General features: G+C 60.0%; 1 protein-coding gene across 11 annotated transcripts; it reads left to right on the top strand.

Annotated features, from left to right (window-relative positions):
• Positions 1-2,609: 2,609 nt before the first annotated feature.
• On the top strand, positions 2,610-26,892 carry ALS2CL (ALS2 C-terminal like). 11 transcript variants are annotated; one of them, XM_072721068.1, is made up of 26 exons: positions 2,610-2,677; positions 5,207-5,448; positions 6,420-6,618; positions 6,962-7,027; positions 7,491-7,656; positions 8,180-8,311; positions 8,960-9,079; positions 10,589-10,647; positions 10,773-10,839; positions 11,228-11,424; positions 12,498-12,563; positions 12,980-13,078; positions 13,184-13,345; positions 14,042-14,153; positions 15,049-15,126; positions 16,031-16,161; positions 17,322-17,495; positions 17,684-17,780; positions 17,968-18,125; positions 18,642-18,710; positions 19,608-19,781; positions 20,984-21,026; positions 21,839-21,900; positions 21,996-22,145; positions 22,450-22,546; positions 22,957-26,892. In XM_072721068.1, exons 2-26 carry the CDS (start codon positions 5,346-5,348, stop codon positions 23,035-23,037), a joined length of 2,862 nt encoding a protein of 953 aa, XP_072577169.1. In that variant the 5' UTR covers positions 2,610-2,677; positions 5,207-5,345; the 3' UTR covers positions 23,038-26,892. The 11 variants fall into 11 exon arrangements, 7 of the variants coding, with proteins under 7 accessions (XP_072577169.1, XP_072577171.1, XP_072577168.1 ...); XR_011994424.1 differs by having other exon boundaries at positions 2,616-2,677; positions 5,299-5,448; positions 20,984-21,034; positions 22,957-23,466; XR_011994426.1 differs by having other exon boundaries at positions 2,616-2,677; positions 5,323-5,448; positions 20,984-21,034; positions 22,957-23,466.
• The last annotated feature ends 744 nt before the right edge of the window (positions 26,893-27,636 follow it).

A 27,636-nucleotide genomic window follows, 5' to 3' on the forward strand; every position in this document is an offset into this window, starting at 1 on the left:
CCCCTCCATGCATGGTGGCCTGAATGCTGGCCAGTGGAACCCTATTTGTCCTTTCCTTTGTGTGCTATTTTTAGCTCTTGTGGGTTTCCTGTAGGGACCTAGTCCAGTTTCCTGGGCCTCTGGGTTGGAAGCCCTGGGCAGAGTCGATTGATAGTGGCCAGGGGGACCTGTGGACAGTTCACTCCTGGAGCCAGAAATCCCAGGGCTCAAGGCACAGCTCTGGGGTGGCAGAGCGTGGGGAGTGGGTATCCTTCCAGTCCCAGCTAGGCTGGATCCGGGACATCTTGGACTTAGCTTGGGCTGAAAGGGGGGGCTGGGCTGCCTTAGGCCTGGGACACAGTGCCTGGGGCCTGCTGGGAGCTGGTCATCTCTGACCTTGTTGGCCCTACGCCTGGCCCAGAATAGCTCTGGGGCTGGGCCGGGCCTGGTGAGACCTGCATGTACATAAGCATGTGCTTGTGTCCCAGAACACTCATATACACAGGAGTGTGTGTGCACTCTGCACTTGCCTCTCTGTGAGTCTGAGTGTGAATCTTAGTGTATGTTCTGTGGTGCAGTACGTAAGTCTGTGTCCGTGTGGGTGTGCACAGGGCTGCCTCCTGAAATGTGCTACATGGGAGTCCCACCCTTGTGTTCCATCGTAGATGGGTCTGTGTGGCACATGGAAGTCTACACACCACACATTCTTGTGGCTGTGGAATCGTGTATGTGTGCAGGGGATGTGGGGATGGTGTGGGTGGGTGTGTGCATATCTGTGGTGGGATTGGACAGGGGCCCTTGGCTATGTTGCAGGGGACCAAGGGCAGGTGGACCCAGTGGGGGCTGACCTTTGGGCACTGCTGGGGGCACCACAGATCACTTGGCCTTATCCGAGAGAGAAGGAGGGAGAGAGGCTTGGCAGTTTTTGCCCCATTTGGCAGATGATAAAACTCAGCTTGGCAATACTGGGGTGGACACCCAGCCTGGGGGGCAGTAGTTAAGGGAAGACCAGCCCCCAGCTTTCCAGTTCTCTTAGATGTGAACAGGAAGTCTGGGCCCTGGGGAGGAAGCCGAGGGGGGGCCGTCCTTTCCTCTTCCAGCCCAGGCAGCACTGTTCTCCCTCAGCTATAGGTACAGACGAGGACACTGAGACCCAAAGAGAGGAAGGGCTGGCCCAGAGAAGCCAAACACAAAATCAGCTTCCTCCTGCTCAGGGACTCTGTCCTGCCTGACTTGCTCATCACACGTGATAAGAACACACACTCCTGGACAAACTTGCTCTCTCTACATGTGGCCATGGTCCCTCTTCAGCCCTTGACCCTCCCTCCCAAGCCCCAGAAATCCCTTGCCTGACCACTCCCATGTGTGCCAGGGAGCCCACAGACCCACTGAGACCCTGCACATCTGGGAAGGAACCCCCTGCACTGCCCTGTGCCCCCTCCACTGGGGATCTCTGGTCAGCTTGGCAGGATGGGGCATGACTCTCAAGCACTCAGACTTGAGTAGGGGGTTGCTGGGGTACCCTTTCTGCTCTTCCACTGCCTGTACGTGGCCCTGAAACTCGTGTACCACGGGAAGTGTCGGGGGAGGGGGTGCTGGTGTGACCACTGGAGGGGGACCAGGCAGCAGACAGCAGGCTCCTTTGTTACAGGCTGAATCATCGTCCTCCCTCTCCTGGGATTAGGCTTCCACCACCCTTTCCAAGGTCGCAGGGCCCGGAACACACAAGTGCTGGCTTCTCACCCTACTGGGCCATGTTGAGACCCAGGCGTGGGGGCAGGGGGGACTTCCCCAAGGTCACACAGAAAGGAGTGGCGGCTGGCCACACACACCTGGTCCAAGGGGCCACTGGGCAGCCTTGGTTGACCCCACTTCTGACTTCAAGCTTCTGGAGCTCCTGGCTCATGCTCGCCTGCTGTGATTAGGAAGGATGGTGGAGGGGATCCCTGGGTGGCTCAGCGGTTCAGCGCCTGCCTTTGGCCCAGGGCATGATCCCAGAGACCCAGGATGGAGTCCTGCATCAAGCTCCTGGCATGGAGCCTGCTTCTCCCTCTGCCTGTGTCTCTGCCTTTCTCTCTCTCTGTCTATCATGAATAAATAAATAAATAAATAAATAATCTTAAAAAAAAAAAAAAAGGTGCAGCACCCAGGCCCCAGAGCCTCAGAATAGGGGCGAGTGCCCCGGGAAGGCCCCGCCAGGATCCCGGACACTGCCTCCTGGGAGCCTTTCCCGGGGAAGCCAGGTTAGCCCGGGCCTGGGTGAGCCAGCGAGTGTGTGTGTGTGAGTGTGGGGGGCGGAGGAGTCAGTCCCTCTCCTCTCCTTCGGACCCGGCAGGACTCTAGGGAAAGGCCTCAGGAGTAGACGTCTGGCGGGGAGAACCGACGCCGCGTCCCCCCTCCTGCCAGGAGGGTCCGTGGGCGCCCGCCCCCACTTCCACCTGCAGCTCCCGGAGGCGGGGCGGGGCGAGCGGGGGCGTGGTCAGGGGTGTGGCTGAGCCGGGGGCGTGGTCGGGGCGTGGCCGCGCCGGGGGCGAGGCGAGCGGGGCGTGGCCGGGGGGCGTGGCCGGGGGCGTGGCCGCGCCGGGGGCGTGGCGAGCGCCGGAGCGGCGGGGGGGCGGCGGGGGGGCGGCGGGGGGCGGACCGCGGGGAGCGGGCGGCCGCGGCGACAGTCCCCGCTCGGGGCACCGGCGCCGCACAGGTACGGGCGGGGCGGAGGTCGCGCGTCTGTGGGCGGGCTCCTGTGCTCCGCGTGCCCTCACTCCAGGTAGGACCTTCGCCAGCGCCCCCTTGGGCCGGCGCGTCGCCGTCCCTCCGCGACTCCCCCAGACCCGGGCCGTCGGAGTTGGTGCCGGCGGCCTTCAGCCTCGTCTTCCCTGCCCCGTGGTCACGCGGCTCGAGCTGGGGGCAGCGCAGGGATAGCACCCCCACCCCGCCCCCCAGGGTTCGTGCAGGGCCCGAGCGCCGTGCCCAGGGACTGGGCCAGGGCTAGGGTGCGAGGGGCTGCCTGGGAGGCTGCCAGGAGGAGGTGACGCCTGCAGCGAGACCGGCATGGGCCAAGGCCTGGTGGCTGGAACAGGATCCCATGTTTGGGAAACTCGGGACTGCGTGTGCCGGGGCAGGGAGGGGCAGGGGAGCTGTGAGACACCGAGGGGGGTGTCGAGGACAAGAAGCTTAGAGCCTGGAGGGCCGGAGAAGGGGTGCTAGGGGAGAGGCCATAGGCAGACTGAGCCGTCCCTGTGACAGTCGGGCGCCCCCTCCCTTGGGCAGCCCTTCTCTGCTCTACCACTGCACTTGCTGGTTGTTTCAGAGGACTCCACAGCAAGCAAAACTTCCTTGCCTGTCCAGACCAGGAAATACCAGAGTGGGTGCCATGATAGGGTGTGGCCCAGGGGCCTGAGGGGCGGAGGGGCCCGAGGGGCCAGGCCCTGGCCGGGGGCAGGGGAGGCCTCAATGGCCCTGCTGCCTGAGAGCCACTTGGCATGCACAGGCCAGGAATGCAGGGGAGAGAGCAGGTCTGGCTGCTGGTTAGATCGACACGGGGACAGGCAGCTGACTCACCTGGGCACGCCAGGACCAGCCAGTTCTGTCCTCACCCCACCCTGCAGGGAGCACCGAGGTTGCCTGAGGGAGGTAGGAGGCTGGGCCCTGCTGGGAACTTGCTGTATGTCCCTGAGACAAGTCGCCCAGCCCTTCTGAACCACCTAGTTCTGGTGAGCTTGATGGGACAGGGAGCCAGAGGCCTGGGTCTGAGCCCGGCACATGCTCTACAAGTAGCGTCCGGGCCCTCCAGTTCCCTCCTGGGCCTCAGTTTCTCCATATGTACCTCACGTGCAGCCTACCACTGAGGAACCTTGCACCAGGGTGGAGGGCGAGGGTAAGGAGGCCATGCCCTTGACCAGAGCCGGATGGGTTGGGGTGTGACCGGGCTTCAAGTAGGGATGACTCCTGCTGGGTCCCTCCAGTGTTATGGCTTAGCACCTCCCCTGACCCCCAAACACACTCATGCCTGGTCTGCTCCCTGCTCTCACACTCTTGGTTGCCTCCAGGATGAAGCCCCAAGTTCTTCACCCAAGGAACAGGGGCCCCTGGGCACCACCAGGCCAGATCCCCAACCATGCACCGTCTCATCAGCCATGTGGAACTTCTGGCCTTTCCTCTGGGCAATGTGCCTCCATCCCTGGGGGTAGACATCTCGTTTGGGACCACGAATCTAGAAGGTTCCTAGAGTCGCGTCTGTTAGCAGCCTGGGTCTGTAAGACTCATCCTGAGGGGCCCAGGCTGCTTTGAACTGGGAGGCAGGCTGAGGACCAGGTCTCCACATCCAGAGCAGCTCCCCCACCAGTTTATCCTTTCTAAGGAGGACTTACAGAGTCCTGTGGGAGCAGCTGAGGTGCGGGCCATGGGTGCAGGCAGGGGTGGGGTAGCTGCCAGCCCTGCGGGGGGAGAGAGGGAGGAAGTCTGAAGTGGGGAGGGACAGAGCTCCATGTCCTAGGTGCCGTGGGACTGGGGTGGGCTCCAGGTCAGTGCGCGTGTGGGGGATGCTTGGTATTCAGGACCTCCCGAATAGCCTCGAGCTATTGATGCTTGCCCTGTGACACTCGCCCTCACCTGGTTCCTAGTACACACCCCCTGTCCAGGCTGCACCCTCTTCCTCTACCTTCAGCCAGTGGCCTCACCTCTCAGTTCAGACCCCAATGGACTGGCTGCCAACTGAGGATGGAAAGGTGACCCCCAAAGGGCCTTTCTGTTCCATCCATTTCTGGAGATAATGGGGAAGAGTCAGGTGGACCACATTTGCTGTACCCTCTGGCTCCTCGGCTGGGCTTCCCCGGTCTGCCCGAGTTCACCTGGAGCTAACTGCTTCGCTGTCCCATGTTGGGGGGGCGGGTACTGGTACTGCTGCAGGGACCCACAGAGAGCAGGCCACAGCTGGGTGTCTAGCTGCTTCCCCTTCCTGCCTGTCCCTCCCAAGGCCTCGCCCTCCTAAAGCAGCAGCAGGAAAGGTGGGGCAGGAATGCCTGGGCCTGGGCCCGGGCCCTTGGCCAGACCTCTGAGCACCCGCCCCACTGCCCCAGAGCCGGTTCCCTGGGAGTTGTAGACTTTGCCAGGGGCCTGGAATGACCTCTGGTGCCATTGGGGCTGGGTTGGGAGGAATGAGACCCCTTGTTGTTTGCCTCTGTCGCCCGCCCATTCCAGCGGCTTCGATTATATCTCCCACCCTACCCAGGTCAGCTAACTGCAGAGCCTCAGAGTGTCAGAGCCAGGGACAGGCAGTCTGAGGCTCTAGGGCTAAGAGACCCTCTAACTCTCAACCCCGAGACTGGGCCTGGGCCCTGTTCACAGGCCCCGAGTGTGGCGCCCTGGCCATGTGCAGCCCTGAGGAGGAGGCCCTGCTGCGGCTGGAGGAGGTCTTCTCGGCTACGCTCGCCCGCATCAACAGCCTTGTCCTCCAGCCCCTGCTCGAAACCAGTGAGTCTTGGCTCTGCAGGGGTGAGGGCCGGGGGTGGGGGTGGACACAAGAACCATTCTGGGTATCGAGTCCTACCTTGTTAGACCTGGGGTGCAGCTTTCTCAGCCTCAAACGGGAGAGGTGACACTTGGTATCGGCATCTTCTGATGGGACTGGGGCTCTGCTTCCTGTTGGGGGCTGCTCCCTTCTCAGAGGCACCCCAAGGGGCCAGGCCATGACCCCCTAGCCTAGACCCAGCTGTACATGGAGTCAGAATCCCACCTCTTCCAGAGCACAGGCCTGATTCTTTGCCTGGATTCCCATCCTGCTCTCAGCCAGGACATGACAGGGTTTTTACTTCCAATTTGGGGGTCTCACTTGTTTTTGTTTTTGTTTTTAATGTGTATTATTTTCCTTTCTATTTTTGTATGTTTTTTTTTATTGGAGTTCGATTTGCCAACATATCACCCAGAGCTCATCCTGTCGAGTGCCACCCTCAGTGCCTGTCATCCAGTCACCCCATCCCCCTGCCCACCTCCCCTTCCACTACCCCTTGCTTGTTTCCCAAAGTTAGGTGTCTCTCATGTTTTGTCACCCTCTCTGATTTTTCCCACTCATCTTCTCCCCTTTCCCCTATAATCCCTCTCATGAATGAAGTGACCTTGGGCAGGCGTCTTCCATCTGGGGCTCTGTCTGTGCCAGGGGACCACGGGACTTAATGGATCCCAAATCCCAGACCCACTCCTAGCTCATCAGTGCTGTCCTGGTGTCATAGGGGATGGGGGGACCTGTGCCCCCACTTCCAACTCAAAGATGCTGTCCCACGCTCCAGCCCGCCCATCCCTTCTGAGCTCTAGAGGCCAAATCAGTCTCCTCCCCTGTCCTGAGGACCCCGGCTGCAGCTCCAGGGCTGTGGGGCACCGCTCCCCTGGGTGGAGGAATGGCCCTGCCCCCCTCACATTGTGCTTGTACCCACCCCCCCTCGCCCTAGCCCCAGAGCCCTCGGACCCCCGGGGCAGAGAGCACCTGCGGCTCTTGCAGCAGCTGCACCAGAGCTCCCAGCAGCTCTGGGAAGTGACAGAGGAGAGCCTACACTCGCTGCGGGAGAGGCTGTGCCATCAGGACTCCGTGGGTCTGGAATCCCTGCTGTTGCTGTGCGGTGCCGACCGTGTCCTGCAGGTCCACGTGGAGTAAGACAGCGAGGGCGCCTGGGGCTTGGCCTGGGCATCAGGGTGCCCACCACCAAGCACCAGGTTTCCACCTGGGTCAGGCATAGGCCAAGGTTTGGGTTTGGTAGGGGGTGGGGCTCACCCGGGGTTGGCCCCAGGGCCTTGGGCATTAGCTGGGCTCAGGCTCAGACACCGCAGACCTGAGCCTTGGGGCTTCCCAGTGAAGAAAGACTGAGTTAGAATTCTCTGGTTGGGGCAGGGTTCCAGCTATGCAGTGAATGGGATCTGGGGACCCCAGAGGGGCAGGGGCTTGGGTGTGAAGCCGTGGGCTGGGCCTGCAGGGAGTCCCCTGTGCTGCCTGCAGGTACATCGAGTCCTACACCAGCTGCCTGGTGGTACAGGTCTTTCAGAAGGCAGCAAAGAAGAAGAGGTGAGCCCAGGATGCTGCAGGGGCCCTCTGAGTGGGTGGCGGTGTCCAGCGGGGGCAGGTCGGGGAAGTCCCATCCCCAGAGCAGTGAGTGTCATGGCCCATGACTCATCCTGAACACTCCTGATTCTAACAATTCTACACTGATCCGCACCGGAAGGGAGGGAGGGAAGTCTGCTGGGGCTGTGAACACAATCCAGATATCCCCTAGCCAGGCTTGACCCTGGGAAGGCAGAAGGAGTGCTGTCCTGTCGGGGTGGGTGGTTCTACTCAGCCACCCCTTCAAATGAGATGTTGCCATTGACTCTGCAATGGGGCAATTGCATTTATCCGATAGGAGAGTAGTTTGGGGTCTGGGACTGTCGCTGGGATGTGGGCGCAGTTAGCTGGGGTGGGGGGGTGATGGTGGCGGGTTCAGGAATGGAGTAGGGGAGTGAAGGCGGTGTGTGGCCCTCCCTCTGCTCAGGGAATACTGGCGACGCCAGAGGAAGGCACTGTGGCAGCTCCTGTCGGGAGTGAGCTCAGAGGCCTCTGTGGGCACAGCGCTGGCCCAGGCCCTCTGCCAGCCGCTCGCCCATCACGTGCAGCAGTACGTGTTCCTCCTGCTGAGCCTCGGGGACACCATCGGGGAGGTAAGTAGCAGGGACTGTCAGGGGGCCGGGTGCTGCTCACGAGGCCTGTTGCTTGCAGGGAAGCCGAGGGAGGAGAGACACAGGGCCCTGGCTTGGGGGACACACTGATTTGGGAACTGTGGTTTGAGAAGGACCCGGCCATGCTTTGGGGATATGGCTGTGTTCTGGGGGGTTTGGAGGGGTGTGTCCTTGTCCTGGCCTGTCTGAGGTACATAGCTGTGCCCAAGTGGGGCCAGCAGAGACCCAAGAGCAGACGGAGAATCATATACGGGAGGAGAGGACACCTGGCCCAGGCCCAGTGGGGGGAGTCATCCAGTGGTCCTGTCTGGAAGCACCTTCATGCTGGCCTCTCCCCGAAGGAAGGCCTGGCAGGAAGAAAGGGACAAACTCAGCTTAGATCCAGACCTTCTGAGCAGCTGGGGCCAGGCCAGCGCTGGGGCAGCCGTCACAGTGTGGGGGAGGTTCTGACAAGCCCCCCCTCCACCCCCATCCCCTGCTCACCAGCTTCTCTGTGTCCCTGCAGCATCACCCCACTCGGGAGCTGGTGGTACACGCAGCCACTGTCTTTGGGAATCTACAGTCCTTCATGAGGCAGGCGCTGGACCAGGCCATGGCCACGCAGGCCCTCTGGCACACCCTGAGCAGCCGGCTGAGAGTGAGTTTGAGGCCTGGGGGGTGGTCAGGGAAGGGGTTCTCACCAGGCAGTGTGGCCTGTTGGGCTGTCCATGCCGCAGCTTCCCCATCTGGAAGTGGGAGTGGTGGCCGAAGCAGGTGGCTGTGAGGCCCACCTGTCTAGCTATCTCCATGCACTTGCTGAGCAGCCCAGGCCGTGAGCTGGTTCTAGGGAGGAGCAGTTGGAACTGACCCTCTGTCCTGGGATGCCACCAAACGGTCATATCCTCGTGTCACTGCCCACTGTGTCATGCACTGTCCCTGCTGGGAGGAAAGCCCCTGTGCCCCGAGAGGGTAAGACAGGCCTGGGGCCCAGTGTAGGGAATTAGGTGGACAGGAAAGGGGACAGAATCGCCAGTAAGAGGCGGGGACTGCAGAACTGTGGTGAGTGTTGTTGGGCGGCTTGGCAGGGGCAGTGGCTTGAGGTGGGGCGGGCATCAGAGTGAAGGTTCAAGACAAGTTGTGATGCCCCTGCAGACTTTAGAACCCCAGTGTCCACACTGAGCTGGGGGCCTCTGGGACAGTTTCAGACTGCAGGGGCTGACGCTCTGGGCAGAGACAGGCAGGGGAGCGGCCACAGTGACCAGCCCGAGGGTGCCTGACCCCCATGCCTCCCCGCTCTCCTCCTCAGGATGTGCTCTGCACCCCTGCTCGCCGACTCCTTCAGGACAGCCAGGACATACCCGTGATGGTCACCCCGCTGCGGGCAGAGCGTGTGCTGCTCTTCGATGATGCCCTCATCTTGCTACAGGTTGGGGTGGGGCTGACCAGAGGTCCTGGGGCTGCAGTGGGGGTCTGGGGTCTGGCTGAGAAAGGATTGGAGGGAAACAGCAGGCAGCAAGAACTTGGGCTTGAGGGAGTGGAGGGGGAGGTGATGGGGGCTGAGAGGCAGGCAGTGCCAGGGTGGAGGCGACAGGTGGAGTCATCCCTGGAGGACGGTGCGCTGCTCCAGGTGCATCCCGGCCTCAGCACTTGCCAGCTGGCATCCCTGCTAGGCATCACCTCGGTTTCCTCATCTGGAAAGTGGGATGCTTGTGAGTTTGTCCTGCAGCAGATGCTGGACAATTCTTACTTCTCTTCCTCATGTAGGAGAGGAGCCCCAGACTGGGAGATCCTGGGTGGCTCTTGGTGGCTAAGGAGGGTTGGATGAAGGACTCAGAGCACACATGAAGCTTCTAGAGAAGAGTGCCACGTGGAAGCAGTGGCTGGGCTCTGGACTTCACAGAAAGTGGGGGTTGGGGGGAGCCAGGCCTGGGGTTTGGGATTGTCACCTCGACTGTGCCTAGTGCCCCCTGAATTCATACTGCCCTCATGGTAGCCATAGCACTGTCTTCTCTGTCCTCTCAGAAAGTCAGTCTAGGACTCTCCTGCAGGCTGGGAGGCTGAGGCCTGGGAGGGGTGCTACTTGCCCAGCCCAAACCTGTGTCTCCTGAAGCCTGGTTTTGGGGTTCTGATTCAATTTGCATTCCCCTTTACTCCTGACCTCACGTAAAGTGCTCCAAGTATACTGGATGAGATACTGTCACTTGAATGCACTGTGTCCTTTCCTATCTCTGGACCTTTGCATGTCCTGCGCCAGGCCCACCCTTGTCCCTGCCTGTGTCTGGCACAGTCATCCTGCCTTCAGGCCTGGGCCCGGGGCCTCTTCCTCCTCCTGTGGCAGTGAGGCAGTGACCAGCCTGCCTAGGCCAGACAGGAGGTTGCTACACGAATCTTTTAGAGGAAGGGACATTCACCCATTAGTTCTCAGGGCAGGGACAGCATTCCAGGTAGAAGGAGCAGCATGAGCAAAGGTCAGATTGAGCGTGGTTGGGGGCAAGCCTGAGAAGATGTGAGTGTGGCAGGGCTGTGGCACCTCGTTGTGGAGAGGGCTAGGCGTGAGGACATATGAGCCAGGAGTCACCTTTGTGGTCTCAGATATAGGCTCAGCAGCGAGGCCTCCATCCCCCAGGCAGTAGGAGCCTATGGGAGGTTTCCAGCAGGGGCTAAGGGTGTCCGAGTTGTGGCCATGACGGAGCAGGATGTAGGGGAGTGGACAGGCTGCTCCTGGGTTCCTGGCCAGGCCGTCAGATGGGAAGGGAGACAGAGGAGCTGCCCTGGAGATGGGAACAGGCTCCGTGCTGGGCATGCTGGAGTGAGCCACTGGCGGGACACCCAGCGGGGTGGCAGCAGGTTGGTGCCTAGAGCAAGCCTGGGCCAGAGCAGTAGGGGAGCGTCTGGTCTGGGCCCTGGGTGACACCTGTACCCCATTTTCTTCCAGGGCCACAATGTCCACATCTTTGATCTGAAGCTGGTGTGGATAGATCCTGGGCAGGATGGGTGAGCAGCCCCCTCCCATGTCACCCCAGGCCTTCTCTCCCTCCACCCTCCTGAAACTGCCCTCACCCCAGGGCTTGGGCTCCCTGGACAGAGCTGGGGCCTACTCGTCACCTCCATCTATCTAGGTGCATGTTTCACCTCCTCACACCCGAGGAAGAGCTCTCCTTTTGCTCCAAGGACCCTCAGGACCGGGTGAGTGGGGGGTGAGCTGTGAGTCCGGGCAGTGGGGTCAGAGGAGTGAGGGAAGGGGCCAGGAGTGGGAGGTGGGGCACAACTATGCCACCCTGGAGGCTCCAGGGATCAGAATGCCGTAGAGAACAGGGATTTTCCCCTGTGAAGCCAGGAAGCCAGGACGGGGGCGGGGCCTGTGCTGGTCCCTTTGGGCAGGCCCTGGCACTGCACACGAGGATCTCGGGTCTGGGCGCAGGACCCTAGGGAGCAGAGTGGAGCAGTTGGAGGTGCTCCAAGTGACAGAACAGGGTCAGAGAGGGGCGGAGAGGGTACTGTCTCGCCACTGTCCTTCCCAGAGGAGCTGCTTGCTCAGCAGTGACCTGTCCTGCGTTCCCCCTGCCCCCACCAGACGGTCTGGCAGTGGAAGATGACTCAGGCTGTGTGCCAGGCCCTGCGCGGAAAGAAGGACTTCCCGGTGCTGGGGGCGGGCCTGGAGCCCTCCGAACCCCCCACCTGCCGCTGCGTGGCGTACACCTTCCGCGCGGAGGGCCGGCTCTGCCAGGCCACCTACGAGGGCGAGTGGTGTCGGGGCAGGCCCCACGGCAAGTGAGTCACCGGGGCTCCGGGCCCGCAAGGCGCAGGGCTCCCCTGCGAGTCCGGGGAGGTGGGGGGCAGACAGGACCTGATTGCCTCCTGGCACCAAATGGAGGCTACTTCCTGCATCGGTTGGTCGACCGTTTGTCTCCCCGTCTGTCTTGAGCCCCGTTGGAGAGGACCTGGCCCGTCCTGGGTCTGTGGGTATAGGGTCTTGCTGATGGTGATGACCCCAGAGTGTGGGGCACAGGCTTCAGGCGGCTGGCCTGCAGGGCTGCAGTGGCTTTCTCAGGAGGGTAGAAGGAGAATTCTCGTATCCACGTAGCACCATCTGCTAGCAAAAATGGTTTGCAGACCTCCCATCTCCACCCATCCTTACCAAGAACACTCTGGGGGCGTGTTATCACCCATTCTGTAGGTGTGGAAACTGAGGCCAGAGACTGGCATGACTTGCCCGAGGCCTTAGGGCAGGTTCTAGGGTGAGTCTGGCTTCAGCCGCAGACCTGTGTCAGCCCCACAAGCAGGAGGGCTTTGGAAGAACATGTGTCCCCCAACCCCCGCACCACCACCGGGAAAGCCAAGGCCCAGAAAGCAGGAGGGACTTGGACTTACCAGGGTTATGTTCACAAGCGTGTTTGTTTCTGATACTTTGCCTACTTCCAGAGAGGGCTCGAGGACGCACATGAACAACAACGACAAAACAAACAAACAAACAAATATAAAAAAAACAATGCTGCGCCAGAAGCCGAGAGGAGGATGCTAGAAGCCACTGACTAGCATTTGACTTAAGCTTGAAGTTTAGCTCCGAGCCTCCTGTTGGTCAAGGGAGAAAGGGAACCTGGATGTTTCTAGAGCTCTCCCTGCCTGTGGGGTGTGGCGAGTGGTCGTGCCAGGAGTTGACAAAGGCTGAGAGCCCGTGGGTCAGAGAAGAGGGCTGGGTGGGGGAGCGTCCAGTCCAAGGGGAGCCTCAGCCTCCAAGAGAGTCTATGCTGGAGTCCGCGGGGGTGGGGGGATGGGGGGGTGCACGCTGTGCGTACTGGATGGGACTGGTGGGCCTGATGTGTGTGGACCCAACTGTCTTCCAGGGGTACCCTGAAGTGGCCGGATGGACGGAATCACGTGGGGAATTTCTGCCAGGGCCTGGAGCATGGGTAAGCCTGGGGCTGCTGCAGGAGTGTGTGGGGGGCAGGTGAGTGGCTTTCGTCCCTGCCCCCTGCACGAGCCTGACCCGGTCCTCAGTTCCCAAGCCTCAAGCAGGAACTTGAGGCCATCTGGTCCAGCTCCCCTGATTGTACAAAACGGAAAGCCCGGAGGAGGGAGCGAGTGGTCAGGGTCTGGAGGTGCTCCTAGGGTGCACGGGGGATGGCGGCGTGGGTGGGCATGTCCTGAGAGTGACCCTTGGGAAGAAGAGATGCCTGAGCACCTGGGAGGTTCTCCCCCTTGTCTGAGAAGGCCACTCGGAGGCAGGGACACTCCTGGGTGGTATGGAGGGACATCACGGGGTGTCCTGGGGTCAAGCTGGTGGCCCCTGGTGCTGACTGCCCTCTCCTTGCGCCCACACTGACAGCTTCGGCATCCGCCTGATACCCCAGGCCTCTGAGGACACGTTTGACTGCTACAAGTGCCACTGGCGGGAAGGCAGCATGTGTGGCTATGGCATCTGTGAGTAAGTGTCCCTCGGCCTGACAGCAGGCAGGATGGGCTCGTGGGGTGGCCCCATCGCCAGGGCTGAGCTTGGGGAGGCCTGGCCAGCTATTGGTGGCCTCTGCAGGTACAGCACCGATGAGGTATACAGAGGCTACTTCAAGGCGGGCCTGCGGCATGGATTCGGGGTCCTCGAGAGCGCCCCCCAGGCCCTGCAGCCCTGCAAGTACACGGGCCACTGGGAGAGGGGCCAGCGGAGTGGCTATGGCATCGAGGAGGACAGTGACAGGTGAGTGCCCCGCCGGGTTGCAGGGCAGAGAAGACCCTCACGGACCAAGGTGCCTCAGGGCACGGGTCCTGTCATCAGTGGGTCCATCCATTTGTCCCCCAAGTCTCTTTGAAGCCCCTCACTTCTTGTTCATGACCTTGGATGTCGCTGAGGCTCAGGATGAGGGAGCCCTGAGCTCCCTGACCGAGGAGCCTCCCCACTTGGGCCCCTCCTTGTGCCGTCCAGGAGTTTCTGATCCCTGGTCTAGTGCCATGTGAGGACCACAGCCCTTGCCAGAGCTCTGGGCTGTGAGACAAAGCCCAGGGCCCCTGGCCTGGCATTCGAGGCTTGCCCATGTCTCTGACTTCATCCCTGCCATGCCACCTGCACACCCCTCCAACCTTCTAGACCACTCAGTGTCCCCAAGTACCTGTTCTATTTGTGGTAGGTTCATAGCTCCAGGGCTTTGCACACCATCTGCCCTTCCTGCCACCTCGCCCAGGAAGCCTGCCAGGATACCCTCCCCCAGGCAGGCTCCCTGCCTCCTCCACTCTCTTCCTTTTGGAGGTCCTGATTTATCTTGCCCCGGGCCTGAGTTGAGTGGATTCAGGCAGTATCATTGCTCCTTATCTGCTCTCCACTCCCACCCCATCCATGCCAGGAGAGCACACCAAGGGGCCCAGGAACAATTCTGACCCAACTCTGGCTCCTCTCCAGGGGTGAGCGCTATATTGGCATGTGGCAGGCTGACCAGCGCCATGGCCCAGGGGTCATGGTCACCCAGGCTGGTGTCTGCTACCAGGGGACCTTCCAGGCAGACAAGATGGTGGTGAGTGGAGTGACCCCCGTGTGCCCTGAGCTACCCTCTCCCTGCACTGGGGCTGAATTCTGGAGCCCCCCTCCTATTCTGCAGGCCCCGATGCTGAGCAGAGGTTGGGCAGGGGTGGATAGGGCGGGAAGCTGGGTTTCATGGGATCATGTCATTGTCCCCAGTGTATGAAAGACAAATATGAGGCTCGGAGAGGTCAGAGAACCTGCCTGGTGTCACGTTCTGTTGAGTGGCAGGGTTGAAGTTCACAGCTGGGTCTCCTGAGGCCAGGCACGCCAGCACTTGCTTCTGGCCTCACCCACACCCTGCCAGATGCTCTGGCACACAGTAGGGCTTTGGCTTGGTGACTCTTATTGCTATTATAGCTTGTACATTTGCTCTTGCTCCACTTTGTTCTGGAAAAGTTTGAAGAAGGAAGAAAAGACAAGAATAGACACAAAATAGATTCAAGTAGGGCACAAATTGTATCCCATTTGGCTCTGAGCTTCCTGGAAACCAATGCAACAAGGGAGCCTGGTCAGCTCCACTGTCACTGAGGGTCAGTGACAGGGAAGTGGGGATGGCTGAGGAGAAGCCCAGGGCTTCTTGAGCAGGAGGTGGGGAAGGAAGGGTCCCTGAGAGGCTTTCTGAGAGAGGCTGCCAGAGAGAAGGAGCCAGGTCCCTGGGAGTCTTTCAGGATAACCCAGGGGTGAGGTCCGTGGGTCTGGTGCTCAGTGCTCTCAGCAGGCCCACAGCTGCCATCCCGCCTAGGCACAGTCCTGGGAGATGTGGCAGGGCTCAGGACTGCTCCATCCCTGGGTCGAGGCCTGCTCCTCTCTTCCTGCCACACCCTCCCCACCCCCAGTCTCCTGGAGGCCCTTCCATGGCTTCTCCTCTCTCTGGCTTCCTTCTCTAGGGTCCAGGCGTCCTCCTCTCTGAAGATGACTCCTTGTATGAGGGCACCTTCACCAGGGACCTGACCCTTGTGGGGAAGGTGAGGGCCACCGAGACTTACTCCACTCCCGCCAAGGCCTCGGGTGGAGCCTGTAATCTCCCCGCTTGTCTCCAGGGCTAAGGGCGTGGGCAGTGGGTGTGGAAGGTAGGGGAGGGCCGCTCCCATCTCCGCCATGTCCAGGGGGTGGGCTCAGTGACCCCTCCTGCTGTGGAGTTGGGATTTGATCCTGGTGGGAGTCAGGAGGGGACAGGTGGACTTGCCTTGGGGGCCCAGGGTGTTGGTGGGCCGTGGCTGTGTCTCCCTGCAGGCCCCCTGGTTGGGAATGCACCCCCTCCACTGGCATTGATGCCTTGGGCAGGGGCCCCCGGAGTCACTGTCCTTCAGATGTTCCTGCCCAAGCTGACCCAGCAGAAGGCAGTTGGGCCCTGCTTGGGCCTTTGGAAATGCGGGGGCTGTTTCGATCTCCTAATGACCAGAGGACACCATGGCATCTGAAGGCTGGAGGCCAGGAGTGCTATGAACAGGACAGCCCAGGCAGCAGGAACTGGCCCTCCCAGGGCCAGCGGTGCCTCATGCCTTCCCAAGGCCTCTTCCTACTTCGGGACTTACCCTGCACCCCACCCTCCACCCCCAAGTCCCACAGTAGCAGTTCTTCTGCTCTGACCCGAGTTCCTTCCTATGCGCCCCCCTGCCCCCAGCCTCCTACCTCAGAGGTGAGCCCCCGAGCTGTAGGCTCAGCTCTTGGTCAGGGGCTCCTGCAGGTGTGAAGGAATATGAGCCCTCCCAGGGTGGGGCAGATTGGATGGATGGTGGGATGGCGCCCTATCAGTCCCTAGCCCCTGTGACCCAGAATGGACAGGCATGACACCTGTCATGATTGGATGGAAGGGCAGCTGGATAGACAGGCAGACAGGTATCTCTGCCTCTTTTCCCCCGTTTGCAGGGCAAGGTCACCTTTCCCAATGGCTTCACCCTGGAGGGTTCTTTCGGCAGCGGGGCAGGGAAAGGGCTGCACACCCAAGGCATGCTGGACACGGCTGCCTTCCCGCCAGATCCAAGCAGCACCCGTAAGAGGTGAGAGCCTGGCCGCCTGGCCGCCTGACCTGTACGTCCTGGAGGGTTGTGTATGTGTCTGCATTTTGACCCCACGAACTCAGGTCTCATCAGAGGGGCTTTTCTGTACTTCCTCTTGGCTCTTTGGAGAGTTCAAAGAGCTCGGGCCACAAAGCCCTCAAGTCAGAGACTCTTGGAATCAAGGGCCATGACATAACCTCACACACACACACAAAACTGGAGAGAAATATTATGCATTGGCTTTGCTTAGACTCTGCTTTTTTTCTGGGAAGGGTACAAGATGGTTTGTAAAACTAACACAAATAAGAATAAAATGGAAAATAAAAGTATGAGTTGAACTGAAAGGCAAAGAAGGTACAAATAAGCCCTATACTGGTTATGATGGAACATGAACCTGGATCCGAGTTCCCTGGCAGCCAAGGTGAAGAAGGAAACTTGCTAAGTGGACTCATTGTCACTCTTGTGGGGGTCTTTGAGAAGGGGATAGACTTCTTCCCCATGAGGACAGAGTTCTTCCTTGGAAAACTGTAGCTCAAGTGGTGACTTTTGCCATGTCTGCTACATGGCCCCAGGTAGCATTTCGGATGTCGGGGGGTAGCAGAGTTGAATACTAGACCCATCATCCTTGCATGCTTCTCCCTGACAGCAGGAGCTGGGGGTAGACAGCAAACCCCAGAAGCAGGACCAAGCCTGGGTGGGGTACAGGTGTAGGACAATCTGTGCACGTGATGTGGGAGGGCAGGCTCCATTAGGCACACACACGGCCTAGACCCCTGGGCCCGTTGGCCAAGACAGGATCAAGTTCAGGAAGGAACCAAGTGTGTTGGGAGGGAGAGTGGGCTCTGCAGGCAGGAGGATCCTGGACTTTGGGCCCTGTTCCCTCTTAGGCCAAGACCCCACTGTCTGGATTCCAGCTTTCCAGATCTTTCTGTCTCCTTTCCAGGGCTCTGTGTGTCTCTTTCCTCTCCCCTGTGGAGTAGATGCTCTGTGTCCTCTCTGCCTCTCCCTTCTTCTCCTGGAGGCTTGGAGGTCAGCCCCTCCAGTCTCCCCACCCTTCCTGGGCCCTGACTCTGGGCCAGGTGGGACATCCCTGTCTCTCCAAGGGCCTGGCCAGGGTCCTGCCCACCAGAGCCCCGTCGCTACCTCCCCCACTCTCGCAGGCAGCTAGGTGTGGGTGCCTTCCCGGTGGAGAGCCGCTGGCAGGGCGTCTATGGCCCCTTCCGGGACTTCGTCAGTGCCGGCTGCCCTGGGGACCAGCAGGAGGCCCTACTGGGCTTCCACGTGCAGAACGCGAGGGAGCTGCGCAAGTCCCAGGAATACCTGTGCTGTGAGAGGTGAGGCGCAGGCATGCACGTGTGTGCGTGTGTGCATGTGTGCACAGAGGCACCCACAGGGGCACCCAGAAGGCCAGGGTTGGCATCTGTGGGGCTCTGAGTGGCCTGGGGAGGAAGGATTCCTGGAGGGGGTGCACCAGGGCCCAGGCCCAGGTGTGGGTGAGAGACGTGTGTGCCTGGTGCCCCAGGACCCAGCCCGAGGCCTGTGCGGGCAGAATGGAAGATGTCCTGGATGAGCTGCTGCAGCACCGGGAGCCCAGGGCACTGCGGGAGTGCCTCAGGAAGGTGAGGGCCCTGGGGCAGGGGGGTCTGCAGGGAGGGGACCTCCTCACTGCGCCCGGTGGGCCCTTGTCCTCGGAGGGTCTCAGTGTTCCCATCTATGAAGTGGGAGCTGTCTTGGGAGTCTTGTTGGGGTGTGCTGTGCTCCAGCCCCTGGCCCTGGACACCTCTCTGTTGCCTTTGCACCTGCTAGGCCCTGGGCAACTCGCTGCACCCTCTGGGAAAGCTGCTCCGGACGCTGATGCTAACCTTTCAGGCCACATATGCCGGCATTGGGGCCAACAAGCACCTGCAAGCGCTGGCCCAGGAGGAGGTGAAGCAGCATGCCCGGGAGCTCTGGGCCACCTACAGGTGAGCCCTGGGACGGCAGGCAGGTAGGGCTCTGGCCTCTTCCACATGGCAGGTGCTCTGCCAAGCACCCTGGGCGGGAATGGCGCCTCTGGATTGGGGAAGAGCCAGAGAGCGGGTCAGGCAGCGTCCAGCTGGTGAGCAAAGGGGTTAGAAGGTAGGAGATTACATCCAGGGCTGCCTATAGGCAGAGTCCTCGCCTCGGCCAGGCCCCAGGCTGACCCCTGACCCCAGGAGCTCTCAGCCTTTGCAGGCTGAGCCTGACTCTGGAGTCAGACTCCATCTCCAGTCCCGGCTGAGCTAAGACTCCATCTAGCATTACACATGGGGGCCCCAGGTGCTGCAGTCCTTGTGTTGCGGGGTTCCAGCACTCTGGGGCTGATGTCTTGTGCTCCCAGCTTCCTAACTGCAGAGGCCTGGGAGGCTGGGCTCCGGGGCGTGGAGCCTGCTGCCCTAGTCTTTGGTGACTTGGGTTCTGCGGGCAGCGGTAGCCATGCTGTCCCTCTGGCCCGTTTCCAGGGGTCTGCTGCAGGTGGCCTTACAGCACAAGGGCCAAGCTCCGGAGGAGGACGAGGATGCAGAGACAAGGTGACTGCTCCCATGGGGCCTGTGGGGTCCCCTCCCTGGAGGCAGCCAGGCTCAGGACCCGGGTGACTACACACTTTCGCTCCTAAAGCCTCCCTCAGTGGGGGTAGGGGTTCTTCCGGGGAAGTGTTGGGGGCTCATGCTATCGACCAAGCATTGTTCATTGACCATTTGAGGGTCCGAATGTCCCATGACCTCAACCTTGGGTCACCTGGGAGGGGGCACTGTCACATTGTGTCACGTGTGTCTTTGTGGTAAATGCGCTATCCCAGCCTCCCCCTTCCGGTGTGCAGAAGTTGAGCCTTTGCCCCGGGCACCCTCCCCCTTACACGCAGACAGGGAAACTGAGGCCTGGCAGGGGCTAAGCCTGAGGTCACATAGAGTGTGAGTCAAGTGGGTTATTCAGTCTGTCTCCCTCGATCCCCCATAACTGAACTTTACAGTTTGTCTTCAGAGATCCTATCAGCGAGACCATCCTCCACAGCAGGAGATGTGGGAAATCGGGTTAGACGTTAGGTAGAACTTCCCCCCTGGAGTCCCAGGAAGCCCAGAAAACGAAGAGGCAATACTGGACCGGCCTGGAATGGCTGCTGAGTGCTTCCCCACAAGTCCCTGGTCTCCCCAGGGCCCCAGTTTTGCTTTCCATCAAATGGGGATTAACTCCTGCCCCGGCTGCCATAGCGGCTCTCTCAGTGTCACGTGAGAGGATCAGGTGGCTGCAGATTTCCACGAAGGCATGAATGTCTGAGAACAGGTTTCAGAAGCGTTTTCTAGAGAATGGAGGACATGGGGACAAGGAGCTCCAAGGGCTTTTTGAGGGGCGAGTCGTGATCCCTGCCCTGGCCCCAGGTGCCCCCTCCCTTCCCCCGGTCCCAACCTGTCCTGGCCACTGTCACCCAGGGACCTGCAGGTGCACGGACTGGTACTGCCTCTTATGCTGCCCAGCTTCTACTCGGAGCTCTTCACTCTCTACCTGCTTCTTCACGAGAGGGAGGATGGTCTGTACAGCCAGGGCATTGCCAGCCTGAGCCTCTTCCCCGACACCAAGCTGCTCGAGTTCCTGGACGTACAGAAGTAAGCCTCCCCGCCTTGCCATGCTTGCCAGGCTCTCGTGTAGAGAGGGCGCAAGTGGAGTTCACGTTGTCTCTAGCAAAATAGGGCTGGTGTCGACTGGCTCAGGTACCCACGAAGTTCTAGGATCATGCTGGCGAGGCTAGTTTCAGGCGTGGCTGGATCTAGCTGCTTAACTGAGTGGTGAAGGGAAGCCACTTCTCTTCCTCTCTTGATGTCTCTCTGGCCTCCACTGATGGTGACGAACATGGCACCAGCCACTCAAGATTTATACTGTACCCATTCAGGTCCCCACTGCACTCTAGAGAGCTGGTGTCCCCTTCCCAGCAGCTCCAGCAGGGCTCCCAAAATCCCTCCCTGGTCTTGAGCCTGCCCTGAGATGCTGGCTGTGGCCCACTTTGGCCAGCCTACCTCGGTACCTACCACTGGGGCGCTGGGGCAAGGTGTTCTGCTCCAAGCAATTGGACTGAGTGGGGGAGGGGAGGTCTTCAAGGGGAAACCGAGGACTGTCGTGAGAGCAAGTCCCTTGTACCCTCAGTTGCTGAAACATCCTTTTTCCTCAGAGCCCCTTCTGATCCACTGATGCTACAAAGGAGGGTGTGGGTGCTTTCTCTCCTCCCACACTTGGTCCCCTTTGTCACACAGCAATGGTGCTCCCACCTACCCTCTCTGAAACCCCATTTCTCCTTCCATCATGAATGTTTCCTGCAACTGACAAGTCACCAGCCCAGAAACCTGGATGCCAACAGCTTCCCCAGTGTCCCTCCTCCCCACCCACTCCTGTGGCCTCTGTGCTGCTTCCTCCATGCTGGCCTCCCTGCTTCATTGTCTCTCCAAGTTCCTGTCCTGTGCTGCTTTGCATGGCACGTCCCTCCCTGTGCACCAGCCTCCCCTGGCCCACCAAGACTCCAGAACAGTTTCTTCTGCTGTCATTCTCTGGCCCAAACACCAGGACTTTGCTCCTAGGGTCCCTCGGTGTACAGCGCTGCCCCTCACTCCTATCCAAGTTTTGGGGGGCTATCCACTCCAGAATCTCTCCCAGCCTCCCCTTGGGTTCCTCACCAGCACTCCAGGATGCCATCATGGACCACTTTCCTTGGCTCAGCCCTGCTGTGGGTCCTGGCGTACAGGGGGTTTGCCCCCTGACCTCAGACCCTGCCCCATCCTTCTGGTGAAGTCTCCATGTCACACTTGTTTAATTTCAGGCACCTGTGGCCCCTCAAGGACCTCACACTGACCACCAATCAGGTGAGAAGGTGGGTCCATTACCTGCCCCGGGTCGGGGGAGGCTGGAGCCTTGGGTAGGGCCCCCAGGGTTTGCTCAGCCTTCTGATCAGGCCTCTGCCTCCCTGCTGCAGAGGAGCCGGGACAGCACAGAGATAGATAGGTGAGGGGGGATATCCCCAGCTTTCTGGGTCATTCTGACCTCCTGTGAGGGTGCAGCCACTGGCCCACCGTGAGCAGGTGCAAACATGGGCTCCCCCCTTTACCTGGCTGTCCGATTGTGGGCAGGATGCCGATCTCTGAGCCTCAGTTCTCACCCATGAGGGTGCTCTCATGCAGTGTTGGTATCCCCGCATGAGAGTGTTGGGAGGGCAAGGGGGCTGCTACACACGAGGCGGTGGCTCTCAGGCTGCTTGCTGGGCCAGCGGCGTAGCACCATCTGCGGAGCTATTAGGAAAGCAGATTCTCAGACCCAGCTAGACATACTGAGTCAGACTCCAAGTGTGGACCTGGACTTTGTGTTTCAAAAAGCCCTTGTCTGAGAGCCACTGACATAGGTGTTCAACCCCTGGTGGCACCCAGTGGCGATTGGGATTGTTATCTTCCTTCCCAACCTCCTGGAGACCCTTTATCCCACTTTACAATTGAGTAAACTGAGGCTCCCGGTGGAGCTGTGGCTTGCCCTGGGTCACTTGACCCTCTGGGCGGGGCTGTGCTGGAGCCAGCCACGGGGAAAAGTGGTGGCAAGAGCTCCAGCCCCAGGTGGGAGAGAGTGACAGAGCTGGGGGGTGGGGGGGACCATGGCCTCATCCACCTCCCCGCTCCCTGCCATGCAGAGACTCTCCCTGGTCAGGGACAAGTGCTTCCTGTCAGCCACGGAGTGTCTGCAGAAGATCATGTGAGTCTGAGCCCTGAGGAGGGTGAGGGGTGGGAGGCGGGGGTGTTGGGGCTGAACCTGAGGGCCTTGATCTGGAGCCTGCTCCCCTGCCGCAGCACCACAGTGGACCCCCGGGAGAAGCTGGAGGTGCTAGAGAAGACATATGGGGAAATTGAGGCCACTGTGTCGCGTGTGCTGGGCCAGGAGCACAAGCTGCCCATGGATGACCTGCTGCCGCTACTCATCTACGTGGTGTCACGTGCCCGGTGAGTCCCAGGCTGGGGGCTGAGCTGCAGGATGACCCCTTCCCATCCTGCCTGACCCCCAGCCAAGACACACTCTCGAGTCTTGGAACATCAGGGTTTATGGACACAGCTTTTCTTGGTACAGTGTGGGGGGGTCAGAGGCCCAGAGAAGCCCACCTAGGGTCCTGCATGGGTGCCAGGAGCAGAGCATGGGCCACATCCCAGGTGTCCAGCCACCCAGGCCAGGGCTCCCTCCCCAGCTGCCCGGTGCCTGTCCCTGATGGGCCCCGTTTCTCCTCTCATGGTGGGGGTGGATGTTCCCCAGAATCCAGCACCTGGGAGCCGAGATCCACCTGATTCGGGACATGATGGACCCCATCCACACGGGAGGCCTGTATGACTTCTTGCTCACGGCCCTGGAGGTGAGGGAGAGAGGTGGTAGACTGAGGCAAAAGTACCCTGGCCTGTGGGGCAGACCCCTTCCCTGCCCTGGACCCTGTTGTGGGGATGAACCCAGATTCCCTGCTCATCTGTGCTCCTGTGGGAAGGTCCTCACAGAGCCCCTGGTCCTGCTGTTGCTGGAGGGCTGCAGGGGGGCCCGTACCTCATCCCAGCCCTGAGGTCCCTGGGGCCCCGAGCCTGTTCCAGGCTGTACCCCTGAGCATAACAGGAGAGGGGAGGCCCCCCTTCCTTGCAGACAGTGGCCAAGGCTAGGTTGGAGACGTGGTGGCCCCAGCCGGGGAGATGGGGGCACCCTGGTATTGGGGCGTCCTTGCAGGGGGCCGGGAGCAGGCAGGCCGGCTCCCCCTCAGCCTCGCCTCTTTCCCACCAGTCCTGTTACGAGCACATCCAGAAGGAAGACATGAGGCTGCTCCGCTTTCCTGGCCGCTGGGACTCCAGGGAGCCCTGGTAGCTCGGCCTCTCCCGGGCCGGCCGCAGAGCTGAGAGGCGCCGCCACGGACTTCCCAAGGGAGCAAGCGTGACCCGGCCTGGCCCCCATCGCCCACGGAGCAGAGGGCAGGATGCGCCCCTGGGGGAGTCTTGGAGGAGATGAACAGTTCCTCCGAGGGAGATGCTGCCGCTGCCCTGGGCGGGCTGAGGGTGGGGAGCGACAGGTGTGCCTCCACGGCCTGCCATGAGGTCCATCTTGGATGACGCCCTTGACACATGCAGGCTCTTTGCTGCCTGAGCCTTGCTCCCATTATAGAGCCTCCCTGGGCCTCAGTGTTGCTGTCTGTATACTAGTGGGCTGGGCTGTCTGGGACGGACCTTCCACTCATCTTGCTGGATTCTGGAATCCCTTCTGGAAGTTTGGCGTTAGTCTGCTGGGCTGAAATCCTCACCTCACTGTCAGTGTTGTTGTTTCCCCACTCTTAGTCAGAGGCCCCAACTTGCTAGTGACCACTCTGTTTATTGGAACTTTTGTCCGCTAGTGGCCTCCTGGGGACCTGCCTCCTTCCTGATTGCCCCAGAGCTGAACTGGCCTTTCAGGGAGGCAAGGCTGAACAAACTTGCAGTCCACTCGACCTGCTGGGTGTCCTCTGGTGCGGCCCTTCCCCTTGGTGGTTTGTGATAGAACAGGTGCCTGGAGGCCTCCAACAATCGTGGATCTGTGCATACCTGATGGTGCCAGAGCAAGCTGCAGGGCAGGCTGTGCAAACTCACCTTGTGTGCCTACGAACCACACACCTGTAGCCCACAGGCCTGTGTGCAGGACAGCTGGCTGTGCCCTGTCCAGGCTCAGCACCTTGCAGGGGGGTGGAGAGGCCAGGGGGAGCTCAGGTGCCTTTGGGAGGGGAGGACCTCATTCCCATGGTGGTTCTAGTGTGGGACACAGTTAGCAAGGTCTTGGGGCAACTTCCTCCCTGCCTGGCCTCAGTTTCTTCTTCCCACATCGAGGGTCTTGGGCCAGGTGACCCATAGGGGCTGCTCCCCCTGCCCTAACAGTGTCAATAGGCAGGGTGACTGTGTTCTGAAGTGGTCTGGGGGTGGGGTGAGGGTGGGATGGGGTGAAGCATGGAGAGAAGGTGGATTTATGCAGGGATGTGGCCCCAGGCACCAGGGCCACCCTGCCACCATGCCCTGGATTGTAAATTCTCAGCTCCAAGTGTACTTTCCATAGACAAAACCCTGATCTCAAGGCCTGTGAGGGAGGGGCCGAGGGAGGCTCTGAGAAAGACCAATCACACCTGAGCTGAATCCCCACTGGGAGCCTCAGGGTGGGGGCTGCTGGTGGCTGAGGGGACACCCACAGACCCTCAGATGACGTAGGGCTGTGGGGTTGGGAGTGAAGCTTCCTTGGGCTGGTTCTGCCAAATGTAGCAGTGTGAATGAAGTCTTGGGCTCTGGTTTTGCCAGAAACCCCTGTGGCGTCCCCACGAAGGTCCCTGGAAGGGGGCAGCACTGATGACGAGTGGCGGTATCCAGATGCTGTGGGCGTTCACGCTTACCCAGGACTATGGCAGCCCACTTGTATTTTAAGCCTTTTCAGTGGTCATCGGCTAGTTCTTGTCCTGTGACAAGCGGGGACAGCCTTGACTCAAGGGGCCCTGAGTTGGCGTGAGGCTCCAGCCCCACTCAAGATCCATGAACTCTCCCTGTAGTTCAGATCCACCGGGACCCCTCCACCCACGCTGTTGCTGGGCCTTGTCCAACACCAGCTGAGCCGGAGCGTCAGGACGGCCTCGGGAGACCCTGAGGGCAGCCGGGGCTGTAGCAGACCCTTACCACAAGACCAGAGATGGTGAGGACATGGACTCTGAGGTCAGTGTTCATTTACAGAAGAGACACCTGGAGCCAGGTCACCACCCACGGTGTGGGCACCTTAGGGAGGCCGATGGAGGTGGGTCACCCGCAGGGACCCCAGCAATGACCTCTCCCGGCCGCTGCAGGAGCCCCTTGGCTGTAGCGAGAATACACTAACATCTACTTGGGAGGTCAGGCTGGCACCATGGTGAGCTGGACAGTGTCAAAGTGGCCTGGTGGGGACTGGCTTGGGTCCCGTCTGCCCTCTGTCTTTCTGGTCCCCACCTTGTCTTCCAGGATGAGGATTCTTCTTTCAACAGTGCTGGTGACAAAGTGGCAAAATTCATTATAATTGACCCTCATGATCACCTGGGCCAGAGAGGCGAGAGGTCAGGGGGTTTCTGCTCATTGACAGCTGCAGGTGGCATTCTGACAGGCTGCAAAGGGCCACAACAGCCCTTCCCTGGAGGACCTGGATTTGGGGCTGAGAAAGAGACACCTGAGAAATTAAATGGCCTCTCAGATGTCACACAGCCTGACCATCCCTGTCCCCGCACTGCAGCCCCGGCCCTACATGCAGCCTCTCCTGCAACCTCTCAACCCCTGCTTCCTCTGCACCCCCATTTCCCTTCCACCCCCTGCAGGAAATGCTACGTGGGAGCCAGGTTACATCTGTTGAATGGTTGTGGTTGGTGGAGATGGTGTCCTCCTGAAGGGGATTGGGGTGCAGAGGGGCCCCTGAAGTCCCCTGTAGGGGCTGCCTCCCCCACCCCTCAGTCAGCGAGCCTCACCAGGGGCCTCTTGGATGCCAGCCCTGTTCCCTGCATGGGGTATTGTCTGGAAGAACATGGAGCAGGTGTGGAGGGTTGGCTCTCCCCTGGAAAGGCACGGAAGGCAGAGAGAAGAGGAAGCCAGGGAAGCTGAGTCCTCAGGGACCCCAGAGTAGGAGATGGTGGGCGACTAGAGGGCCCAAGGTCTGACTAAGCCTCTATTCAGATCACCCTTGAGGGTGCTGGGAGCCAGGGCCCAAACAAATCCCTTGCCTACTGCAGCCTTGGTGAAGGCTGGGGGGAGTGAGTGTGTGGGGGGCAGCCAGGGAGTGCAGGGTTGCTGGAGAAGCCTCAGCAATGCCCTGGGTAGATGCTCCCTGAGTGAGCTCTCTCCTAAGTGAGAGCCACGTGGCCTCAGCTGAGGGACGGCTGCCCACTGTGGGACCAGGGAGGGGTGGGCCCTGGGGAAGGGATGAGTTCAGGGTTAGGGTCGAGGCCGATGCTAGGGACTAAGGTTAAGGTCAGAAGTAGAGTCCGAGTCCGTGTCAGGTTAGGGGTTAGGATTGGAGTGAGGGCCAGAGTTCAAAAGGAGTTGAGTCAAGGTTAGCATGAGGGTAAAAGTCAGGTTCAGGTCAGTGCAGGGTCCGGGTCCAGGTGGGGACTTTCCTGGTTGGCCTTGTCTGAGGTCGTGCAGACATGAGTCTGGCTTGTATTACTCCTGCTGTGGGCAGGAACCGGGGGTGGGGGCTGGGCAGCCAAGGCCTTGGTCCCCCTGTGACCATGGCCCAGGCCTTCCCCTCCACGGTCCTGTTTGCTGTCTGTAAGTAGTCGCTGTGCAAGACCTGATCATCTGGGATCCAGTTGCTTGGGTCTCCCAGCTCAGACCCTGAGCATGTGAACAAAACCACTTTTGGGGTGACTGCAGCCTCAACCGCCATCTGTCAGGAACCATAGGAGATGCCCCCCACCCCAAGCAACAGCTGCTGAGCTAAGCCAGTCAACCCCAGATTCAGGAGCAAACTGCATAACTGCTGGTGTTTCAAGCCACTGTTTGGGGGTGTGTTTTTAATGCGACAACAGATACATAGAACTGTCCTTTCTCCATTACTCACTATCTAACCTTTTATTAAGAACACTTTTATATGCTTCCTTCTTAAACCCAGAATTTTTTAAGATGGGAAGCTTCGTGTCCCTATGTATGTGGAAGTCCATCATCAATGGCAATAAATGGAAGACAATTGTATAAAGCAAAACAGGAAACAACCACGTAATCAGTTTCTACACAGGGACAGTGGCCATTCACTGCAAGTGCCCCGGGGGTGGGGGTGCGAGTCCTGCTGGAGGCTTCCCAGCATTCACAGAACCCCAGGCCCCCTTCTAAACCCCATCACCGGCTGAGATGCACCCCTTTCTCAGAGTCCTGGGATCCTGCCCCATGAGGCCCATTTCCCAAGTTTTAGTATTTTCAGCCTCTTTCCTTTCTTCCTTTCTTCAGCCCCAGGGAGAGGGGCTGCTCTCTGTAATTCTTTGAGAATTCTCATTTTGCCTTTTCAGTTCTTCAGTTGCTGTGTGTCCTAGGCAGCATCAGGGTTGCCCAAAGCTATCTGTGACCTAATCCCCAGAGCCTGTGAATAAGTCACCTTACCTGGCCCAAGGGACGCTGTAGATGCCATTAAGTTAAGGGCCTTGCAATGGGGAGGTGATCCTGGATTACCTGGGTGGGCCCACCCTCATCACAAGGGTCCTTAAAAGTGGAAGACAGAAGATGATTGGAGAGCTATGACTAGGAGGAATGGCCTGAAGCATTGGGAACAGGAGGGAAAGCTTCCAGAAGCTGCAAGAGGCAGAGAAATGGATTCTGGCTTAGAGAGCTTCCAGAAAGGGACACAGCCCAAAGAGAGCTGTGTCGGATTTCTCAGCTCCAGAACTAAAAGATAGTGAATTTATGTTGGTGTTTGCCACTAAATTCGTGATAATTTGCTATAGCAGCAACAGAA

The sequence above is a fragment of the Vulpes vulpes genome, chromosome 9 (assembly GCF_048418805.1).
Source record: "Vulpes vulpes isolate BD-2025 chromosome 9, VulVul3, whole genome shotgun sequence".
Classification (NCBI taxonomy): Eukaryota; Metazoa; Chordata; class Mammalia; order Carnivora; family Canidae; genus Vulpes; species Vulpes vulpes.